Raw genomic sequence first — 10,696 nt, 5'->3', positions numbered from 1 at the left:
CATGGCGCATCCAGAACTGACCAAAAGTCCGAAACAGACCTGTCTGGAACTTCGGCTTGACATATATATCAAGGGCAGATAGATTGAACCAGTGAATCGGGTCTGTCAACCCGACCCATTGGCAGCCTCAAACATCTATTACCATAGGGCAAAATGCAAATACCTCACTTCTGTGAGAGGCTTCAATGTATAAAATAAAAAGGGGAAATCACGTTAAAGCAGCATTTATTTTTAACAAAAAACAAAGTTGTTTAAAAAATTAACAAACACCCCTACCGAAAATCTGAAATCATCTCTGTTATGAATTATGATTGAATAGGAATTTGGAGAAGATTGGCTTATAATTTTGTTATTTTGTTTGATGATGTCATGTAAGCCTTGTTGCAACCATATGGTTCTACTTCTACCAATAGTTTTCAAAACCAGACCACAAAAACTGGGAACCGGTCACCTGACCGGTTCTGTTTTCCCCCAAAACCATTGATTTTAGTCAGTAAACCGCTGAACCGGTTGAACTATTCGAATGGTTTTGACCGTTTTTCAAATTTTTTATATCTTTTTTATTTTTAAATTTTTGTCAGAGCAGGCCAAACGGTCAGACCATTCAAACCAGTAACTGGACCCCTGACCAGTTCAACTTTAAAAACCATGCTTCTACATAAAAATAAATGAATCCCGTTTTGCCATTCCATTCTGCTCAGTGCCTTATCCACTGTTAAATTATAAGCCCTTGAACCATTTCTTATTTTTGTTTGATCAACAATCAAATAACATTTGATTGAATCACAAAAAGAGGGTAAAAAAAAGAAAAATGAAGCAGTGCCAAATATACTGTCACCTGTTACCAGTACCACACAATCATGAGAACTGTTGGCTGCTGTCATGAGCTGTTGTTAATACTGATGCATTTTCCTTGCATACAAGATTGGTAAAGGCAAATATCCTTGCAAAACAAGAAATCAGTTGCTCATGAATCACTTCTTCAGCAGGAAGTTCCATGGTTGTCTCTCTCTTCAGAGATGTAACTCCTTTTTCAGCAATACCACAAGGTACAATGTGCTTAAAATAGTCCAGATCAGGATCGATATTAAAAGCTAACCCATGGGATGTGATCCCTGATGAGATTCGAACCCCAATTGCACCAATCTTCCGGTCTCCAACCCAAACACCTGTTTCACCTGTTCCTCCGGGATGTGCTTGCACGCCATATAGAGAAGCCAATTCAATCATTGTCAATTCAAGGTTTTCTACATATTTCCTAGCACCCAGTCCAATTTCTCGAAGAGAGATAATGGGATATAATATGGCTTGATGTGGCCCATGAAAAGTTATGTCTCCACCTCTTTGTGTATAATGCAGCTCAGCTCCCATTCTTTGAAGGTCAGATTCAGGGACTAGTAAATTGTGATAGGTTCGTCGTTTCCCAAGTGTGTAAGTAGGGGGATGTTGTAGGGACAAAAGTGTGTTTGGAATTTTACCAACTTTCCTATCAGAGATTAGCTTTTCCTGAAGCTTCAGTGCATCCAAGTAGTTCACTATGCCCATCTTCCAGACCTCAAGGCTCCGCTTAACTCTCATTCCCTGCATATCATAATACATTCAATAACCCAAATTATAATACAGTTAGTTTCATATTTTTTTAGGATCATTTAACTGACACCTTTTTTTCTACTTTTTATCCGCCTATCAAAAAAAAAAAAAAGATCCAATACAAGCATTTTATGAAGGGCTACCACAAAAAACCTATATTTCCTTGAAATTTGCAGTCAACTGTCATGGCTTCCATAGTTTCAGCTAGTTCTGGTTCTAAATCCCTATCTATGAGAACCTCCATATCTCCACCTCCTCTAGTCATCATCATTTATTTCTTTTATATCTGCAAGAGTTAACTCCTAGTCACTACGTTCACATGTGATGAATAACTTATACCTCAGCAAAGAAACCCCAACCATGCAAAATTTTATTTCATACTAATTATAAAATAAATAAACATACAAGGAAATGGCTAATAAAAATAAGGACATATTACTTTGATATACCCTGTGGTTTCATTAAACTGCTTAAATATATCCTCCTGTGGTTTCTAAAACTACTTAAATACCTTGTTAAAATATTTAACAGTTAAGATTGATGGGGGAAAATGAAAGGATAAAAATGTGCTTGACTGTTCTTTCAATTTTCAAAACATGCACTTTAACTGTTCTTTCAGAAAATCCATACTGTGTTCTCTGAACTTGGCACAGTTTAACAAACCCGAACCTTACACAGATGCCGCTACTGGACTGTACGGAAAAACAAAGCAGGGCAAAACCTCATTTTATGAAGTCTTTAAAGAATTTTGTGATCCTTGTTCAACCATTGATGGACTGAATAAAACAAGAAATAGTCAACCGTAGCAGACATGATTCAGAATATTAAGATTCAGAATATCAAGAATATTGCTATGTGAAATAAATAATGAATAGAGCACTTAGCTGTATTTACGAGACTGATGTTCAGATAATAAATTTGCTGATGAACTCCCGGTCACTGGTGTTATTCGGTTTGGCCTTTCAGCATTATCAGCAAGTTCTGAATTTCCAATGCTCCCACTGCTCCTTTTGATTCACCAGCAGTTTGCGCATTTGGCAATGATACTTCTAAGTGCCGATTTGAGATGCTTGGGTTTGGTTTTCTGATCGAATCGGCTTATGTGGTTAATCCTATTTTGAGGAGGTGTCAAAAGCCCTAAATTAATTTAAGGTTCACTCGGTCCAGGAAAAACAAATTTTGATGTGTAACTCTCGAACCAGCAACCCAATCGATAAAGAAGGCCAAAAAATAATGTATTTTTTTTGTCGAATCTCTAATGGCACCGAAGAGTCAACTCTCTCTACAGATGATGCGCAAAAATAAAGAATCTGCAACTTGGTTTCTTTGGTGTCGATCAAACTATTAGCAGTGATTTTCTCAAGCGGTCGAAGATGCTTATAACGCTCGAACCGGCCGGAGAAGGAGCTTCAAACTCAGTTTAACAGGGAATTCACAGTCGCCCAGTGATGCTTTCGAGGTTGCAGTAACGTAGGAGTGAAGTCGCCATCGTTAGAAACCAACGGTTGGACTGGAGGTGGGAGAAAAACCCTCAAACTGGGTTCTGTTCGCTCGGAGTTGCCAGAGCCACCGTTTGTTCGGAGATGGGAGGAAAAGATTCTAACAACTGCTTCGGTGGAGAAGAATGGAAACCTTCGAATAGCTTTTTGAAGGAATCACCTGGCGCAATTCGATGAAGAAGAAGAACCTTTGATATCTGGGAGATAGGCAGTCGAACAGGGTTTCGCAGCGGAAATCAGAGGAAGCCCTCAAAAAAATTCGGAGAAGTACAGATACAAACGATGCGGAATTCTGAATTCCAGCCTCCCCTACTACCAGCCCTTTCCCCTAATAAACCACATCGGTATCAATTCACGGTCAGGATGCATTACCCTGTACTTAGGGGTTATAAAATTCTGATCTAGGCTAATTAGTCATTCTCCCTAAAAAAATTCTCTCTCCTCTCCCTCTTTGAAGCTTAAATGATGAGATCCCGTGTGGCGTGACTATACTTTAAACACTATGCCAATCTGATACCAGTGTAGGACCTTGAAGATGCAGAGATGGATGATTGATGCTTGGGCATTCAAACCTGCATACAAAAAGAAAAGTGTAGCTGCCACATAATATGGGATCCAAGACACCAACCTCTCCAACAAAATGTAAGAGAGAACTATTGAATTGATTAGAGCCAAAGCTCAAAGGATCTTTTCCGTTCTCAGTAAAGAGCTTATCTTGTGTATATGAAGCACTTGGGAGTGATCCCTTCTATAGTCTGTGCTCGAACGTGAAGTTCCCTGTTATTAGGAACAAACAATAATCAAAATAATCAATTTAGGTAAGTGCTCCTCAATAGTAAAATTCATGCTCCATCAAATTTGAGACAAGTGTCTCATGTTGACCAAGGATCTAACCACTTGGTCATCCAGTCTATACTGGGTCAAATGGATATCCATTGACCCAGTAAGTGTTGGAACTAGAACCCATAATAATCCAACAATATTGGTATCTCTATGCATAAAACATTTTCAAGTAACAATCAAATAAATTTCTTTTTATAGAAAATAATTAAATAGATAATAATTTGAGAAAAACAAGTGATTGATTGTGTGTGAAAGTGTTGCATAGAGATAACCATAAAATACTCATCTTCCATCAACATGTGGCTTATCACATGGCCATTAGATATTCCAACATGTTGAGGATTAAATGAGGGCCTATGCCCACTCTACCATCAAAGAAGAGAGTGGAGAGATCGGAGAGAAGAGGAGAGTCCGGAAGGAGGTTGATCAGGGTTCGTCACTACCCTTGCTGGTTTCGTTCGAATAGGGGAGAGATGATAACAGTCTGTTCCTTCATAAACTTCTCCGATTAGTTGTTGCTGGTTTCGTTCCAACGAAAGAGATGAGTAGTGTCTCTCTTCCTCTTCTCTTCCACCCCGGGTTAAATGAGGCATCATATTGTTTTTATATGAGAGTGGGCTGCTATTTCATAATTTTAATGAAAATGGGGGGTGTTTTGGTAATTCTCAGCGTGTTGAGTTAAGTCAAGTCTAGGAGGGCTGAACTGGGTTGATGAAGATCAAATTAGGGTTTTAGATGGATGGTTAAGGTTTTGAGTCAAGAATGGAGGGTTGAGAAGGGTCTGACCGTAGATGAGGGTTATGTGTGTGAAGCTAGTGAGATTGGTCAAAATATAATCTTTTTAGATGAAGCGACAAACGGGGGTAGTTTTGAATGCAATTTCACAGGGTGGGGTTTTTGGACATTCTGAGTCGATTGGCGGGGTCAGATTGGCCAATTGGGCCTGGATCGGGCAAATTTGGAATCTGATCAATCGGGAGCCTCAAAATTGAATCTTTGTGTGAATGAGGGTAAATGAAGGTGTTTAGGGCTAAAATTTCACAAGTAGGCATTTGGAGGGGTCTGGGATCTGATGATGAGGTCTGATCAATCTTAGAGGGTCAATATCATAGGAGCTTGGGTCAATGAGATGTTTCAAAATGGAATCTTGGTTTGGTGGAGGGACAAATGAGCGAATCTAGGGTTGAAACTTTATAGGAATGTGTTTTGGTGTGTCCTAAGTCTAAAAGTGTGGTCTGATCGGTTCAGGTGTGTCAAGATCAAGGTAATCTGGGCTCTAGGTGTTTAGGCTAATGAGGGAGATTGAAATGGAATCTTCGTTTGATGAGGGGGTAAATAAGGAAAATTTGAGTTGAATTTTTAATAGCAGGTGTTTTGAGAGATCTTGGGTCTGATGGTTGTGCCTAATCTAATGGTTGAGGTGTGAGTGCGGGTCAATCAGGGTTATCGGATAGGTATTGGATAGGTTTAACGATGGATCTGAGGACTTTGGGGGGTAAAATTTGAGTTTTTGGGTGTTTTGGAGAGTTCGAAAGGGTTTGATCGGGTGTTTGGGGTGAATTGGAGGTTCAGGCAATAGACCGAGCAAAAATCGAGTGCTAACAAGAATGTTTGGGATCTAATCTAATGGTTAAGGCATAAATGGGGGGGTTAATTGGGACCATCAAATTGGGGTCGAGTAGGGTTAACCAATGTTTTGAAAACTAACCCAAAAATGGAACTATTTTCCCCTCTGTGTCATGGGTTAAAAACAATTCAACCATCTAGGTCAATGGTTTAACCCGTAGTTGTGTTATGGCCCTTAGATTATGATCTTGAATATACTATGTTGGATCTAGGTTTATTGAGTTAGAGGGGGAAATAAAAGGGGAGAAAGATTAAGATTTGGGATTTCTAGGTATCAAAGATTGAGAGAGTGAGGGAGGGAAGAAGAAGTTCAAGCAACCATAGTTGGTAGGCTGGCAATGGCTCTTCTACAACTACAATAGAAGTAGAGGAAGGTGCACATGAATAGAGGAGATCCATCTAATGAGAGAGAGAGAGAGAGAGAGATGGAGAGCTCTCTGCTTAGAGAGATCTACCCAGAGAGTTCATATCCATCTGTTTAGACTTTATGGAGATTTCTTCTGAAAAATACACACTCAGCAGCTTCCCTTCAGTTGTTGTAGAGGAATAGTGGTGGCACAACACAGATCTACGATGGGTGTAACTCGTAAAACATTGATGGTGACAAAAGGTCTGCAACGACAATGAATGGCACGGGTAAAAGCAGATTTGAGAAGAAAAGAAAAATGCAAAAGAATAAGAGGGAATAAGAAAAGGAGTCAGGGAGATTTAGGGTTAACTCTTATATATATGGTTTGAACTATGACCCGCCAATGGTTCAAATAGTTCACCAGTTTGATCGTTTGAGTCAATGGTTTTGACCAAATTCAACATTTTTCTTTTCAAATACTGGATTTAATGTGAAATGGACCCATTTTTTTTGTCCATTGATGGATCAAACGGTCCAACTAAACAAGTCAATGATGGTTTAAAAACATTGGCTTTAACCATGGATCTAGGGGTTTATGGGCTGAAATTCAGGTTTTTTGGGTTTTTGGGTGTTTTGAGATGATTGAAAAGGTTTGATCGGGTGTTCAGGTGAATTGGGGGTACAAGCAACGGACCAATAAAAAATGGGTATTGACATTTGATTTTTAGATTGGAATCATAGTTAAGTCAATTTTTTACTTGAACTAGTTAAAGCTAAAGTTGGGTAACTTATAATACCTTTTAATATTTCTATTAATTTTTTATCCACTATAAAAAGCCATCACTTCAGCAACTTTAGTTGTTATACCTCATGCCGATAAAAAACCTACCCACATTTTTGGCCATACATCACTACAACCACACACTAAGAACATCTCATATAGTTACATGTTACCATTCCTTTTTTTACTAGTAAAGTTACTTGTTGTATTAAGAGTTTGGAGTATGTACATCAATAGAGTATAGCATATGGTCTGTTTGTATTTTTTTCACATATACAAGCTTTATACACGAAGAGGTGAGCTAGCTTGTTTTCTGTACGAGGGATATATTCAACGTCTATTGACTTGAGTCTAGTATGTCTTGATCTTGAAGCCATGCCTTGCATTTTCTTTTGTTTTGATACCTCCACATATTGCTTTTCATACGCAAGTCAATTTGATTGTATATCTACTTTACTTGTTCCTTTTTCAAACAAGGGTATCTACTTCTAGTTGTATATTTACCCTTTTTTTCAATTATGTGGTTAATCAACTATGATGTAAAGTGTTGTTGGGGAGCTTGTAAATTCCATGGTCCGTTTGAAAGCGAAAAATCATAAACCCTTGAGTGTGTTTGATTTTGCATACTATTATTTGACAATTGGGGGATCCCTCCACGTAGTGTTGCCATCCACGGATCATGCAATGTATCAATACTTGATCCATCATTGATTAGCTAGATCACTTATGCTTTGAGTTCTTTCATGATTTTAATTCTTTGTTTCCACCAAAGATAATCATGGGCCTTTGTTTCAAATATGAAATGGGTTGCGGTCTTTGATGTTCTTGGCTAGGAGTGTATTGGGGTTAGTGAGAATTCTCCATACTTGCTTCCCAAACATGGCCTTGTTCATATGTTGACTTTGCTTGAAGCCTAATCCCCCTTTGTTTTTTGTTGACAAAGGTTTGACAAAGAGATTAGGCATTTTTATTGCTTCTTCTCATGGCATGTCCACCAGAAGTTCCTTTTTCCTTGATCAAATTTATCAATAAGAACTTTTGGCATATGTAGGTATAGAGTGAGTGACTGTTTGAATGAGGGTAGTGTAACCAGCTTGGGATAATAGTTTTGCTCCCTAATACTTTGTTTTTTATTTAATTCTCTTGGTGAAATATCCGTGTTGTTGAATAAGGCTTTTAGCCAAATAACTGCCAGCTTCAAAGCTTGGTTGACTCCGTGTTTTGAGATGAACTCGCTATGTTGTATGTGAATATTTTTACTGATTAGAATGCTTGATTTGTTGTAGTTGATCTTTTGACTTGAAGCATCTTCAGATTTAAGTAGCAAGGATTTCAAGTATTTGACTTAATTGAATTCAGCTTTACAAAAGATGCAAAAAGGTGTGTGATTTATTGAGAGTCCCTATTGAGTTATGCCTTCCATATTCCCAAGAAAAACTTCATTGTTAATTAATTGTATGAAGACTTCCATCCCTATAATAAATAAATATGGTGATAAGGGATCTCCATGTCTTAGCCCTCTCTTTAAATGAAAATGTCATGAAACATTTTCTTCCATTTTAATAGAAAAGGTGAGAATGGATATACAATGGTGTATATCCCCATGTTAGCATTCATGGGGAGATTTTCCCAGTCTTGTGCGTAAAAGTGGGTAAAAGATTTGGATTGGTTATCAAACAACCATCAATTATAATACCAAATAAGTAAACTCCGGTGATATTGTAATATGGTCCGATTTTACGGGTATTTGGATTGGTGTATATCCAATTATAATACCAAAACTCCATTCATAACAGTTTTCCCTAGAAAATCAATGGAAAGTTTAAATCGATGTAAATAAATGAATATGGTAATCCGGCTTCGATCAGGACAAAGCCATTCCAACAACCTTTACGGCCTTATGTTGGGAATATCGTAATTTATTTCATTTCATGGGAGATATTCGAGTTCAACTTTAGTCCAAGCACGCTACGTCTAAGCAACGTGCACGCATTTGAACGACGCGCCACATGTCCTCCGAATTGTGTGAGGGGCTGAAGCGTGCGAGAAGCCTTCAACCCCGTTAGTTATCACTATCGTTAGTCTAGGTTAATCAAAATGCGAGTTTTGCTCCTTCTCTCCTCTCTTCCTCCTCACGCTCTCTCTTGTCATCTGCCCTACGGCGACTACACAACCATCACCGTCGGCGACAAACAATCATCAATGGTGGCGGGATCAACCTCAGGTATTGTATTTTTTGCATCTCTTCTTCTTTGCATCTCTTCTGAAACAAAGACAAAAAAATCACCGGCGGTGAGGGTTGTGCTAAGATATCATTTGGTTGGAAAGTTCAATTAAAAGATATTACACAATCAGGAATCCCAATTATCAAAACAAAAAATAATAATGTGCAATCAATAAGGCTACTAGATTTAGCTGGTTCATTTGGGAGTAAAGAAGGAATTGATAAACATTAGTAGACTGCAGCATCTGTAAATGCATTTTACAGAAATCAATAATTCATGCAGGGGGCAGTGCCACCTTTTTTTATCAGTGAACATGATCTATTAATGGAACAAAAACTTTTGCCTTCAGCAAAGAAGTGGCATACTTCACTATCAGTTTTTCTTTTTTGGACTGGTCATGCTTCATCATGAGATTCAATTAGAAATCACATTGTTTAATCAAAATGAAGAAGAATTATAAAAGATTCCTCTTGTGAGCACACTGGTTTTCTTGCAAAATTTTGCCTTTGTTCTATGTTATGTAGTTGTTAACTATGAAAGTATTAATGAGATTGAAATCACTAAAGTTATTGGACATCAGCACAATGGTTCTATTGAAGAAGAAGCAGAGTTTAACACAATGGTGCAGTTAAGTGCTGCTAATCTTGAGGCAGGGGAAGATAGTGCTATTTAAGAAATTGAATTGTCAACAATAGAAAGTGAAAACATATTTTCAGAGGAGGATGATGCTAAATGATGAGAAGGATTCCAGAAAAAAATAAGAATCTCGTTGAGGGTGAGGATTTTTTTTTTTTTAACTCTGGAAGTTTTGTTGAAATTGTAGAAGGGAGATTGGGTAGGAGGAGGTCTGAAGCAAGGGTGGAATGGTGAGAGAGGATAGAGTTACCTTTGAACCCAAAAATATCAAAATGAAGAAATTCAGGGCATCTCGTACATGTTACTAAGGTTTCTCTCAATCGAAATATGGGGTCTCGGGAGCAGGGCCTTGTTATAACTTCGAGAGACTGTATAATGATGAGATCCTTGATCAAACGAGGCCAGTAGAAAAGAAAATTGATATGGAAGAAGTGGTAGGAGAAGATGTTCGAATTAGTAAAATTATAGGTCTTTTCTTTTTGGGTGGGGAAGAATTTGCCAAGGTGTTCCTTAAGAACTATTTTCACATATCAATATTCATCAAGTGCAAAACAACAAAAAGGCATAGGTCAGCAGAAAACGAGAAATATGATAATACTTGAGGTTGATCCCGTCGCCGGTGATGGTTGTGCAGTCGTCGCCGATCAGATGGGGAGAGAGAGAGAGCGTGAGGTTCGTTTGCGACAGGAGAGGAGAAGAGCAAAACTCCGGTTTGAGTTCGGCTTCAGTCCAGGCAGTGATGGTTGTGCAGTCGCCATCGAGCATAAGGGGAGAAAGAGCGTGAGGTTCATCACAAGAGAGGAGAGGAGCTTAATCCAGACTAATGGTAGTGGTAACTAATAAGGCTGAAGGCTTCTCGCACGCTTCAACCTCTCACACGAATTGGAGGACACGTGGCGCGTTTTCCAAATGCGCACGTTGCCTGAATGCAGCGTGCCTGCACTGAAACCGAATTCGAGATATTCGCGATGTAAGGTTGCAAAGGGCTGCTCGAACGGTGCGCGCACCAAGAAGCCGAACTCTTTTTCATCTCCTCTCTTAGTTCGCGTGTATCTTCCCTACCGTGATCGTGAGTGAGACCGAGCAAAATAATAATGAGAATTATAAAAAAACACGTGTCAGCAAGATAATCATGAGCTCAGCTCCG

The 10,696-nt window shown here is 38.7% G+C and overlaps 1 protein-coding gene and 1 long non-coding RNA gene across 8 annotated transcripts; both read right to left on the bottom strand.

Moving 5' to 3' along the window:
* Nucleotides 1–705: 705 nt before the first annotated feature.
* On the bottom strand, nt 706–3,398 carry LIP2 (lipoyltransferase 2). 7 transcript variants are annotated; one of them, XR_016101026.1, is made up of 3 exons: nt 2,260–3,398; nt 1,734–1,876; nt 706–1,581 (listed from the first exon to the last, which is right to left on the bottom strand). XR_016101026.1 is itself a non-coding variant. In XM_088951143.1 (2 exons), the coding sequence occupies exon 2, from the start codon at nt 1,576–1,578 to the stop codon at nt 859–861; it is 720 nt and encodes a 239-aa protein (XP_088807269.1). In that variant the 5' UTR covers nt 1,579–1,581; nt 2,476–2,613; the 3' UTR covers nt 706–858. The 7 variants fall into 7 exon arrangements, 5 of the variants coding, with proteins under 5 accessions (XP_088807269.1, XP_088807272.1, XP_088807270.1 ...); XR_016101025.1 differs by having other exon boundaries at nt 1,744–1,876; nt 2,260–3,390; XM_088951143.1 differs by lacking the exon at nt 1,734–1,876 and having other exon boundaries at nt 2,476–2,613.
* Nucleotides 3,399–8,429: 5,031 nt separating this feature from the next.
* On the bottom strand, nt 8,430–10,366 carry LOC148847447 (uncharacterized). The gene is made up of 2 exons (XR_016100750.1): nt 10,148–10,366; nt 8,430–8,951 (listed from the first exon to the last, which is right to left on the bottom strand). It is a non-coding gene; the product is annotated as an uncharacterized LOC148847447 (long non-coding RNA).
* Between the last annotated feature and the right edge of the window lie 330 nt (nt 10,367–10,696).

This window comes from Nelumbo lutea, chromosome 6, assembly GCF_056320005.1.
Source record: "Nelumbo lutea isolate HS-2025 chromosome 6, American lotus-T2T, whole genome shotgun sequence".
Taxonomy (NCBI): domain Eukaryota; kingdom Viridiplantae; phylum Streptophyta; class Magnoliopsida; order Proteales; family Nelumbonaceae; genus Nelumbo; species Nelumbo lutea.
The sequence above is the reverse complement of the archived record's forward strand: the minus strand, read 5'-3'. Positions and strand labels throughout refer to the sequence as shown.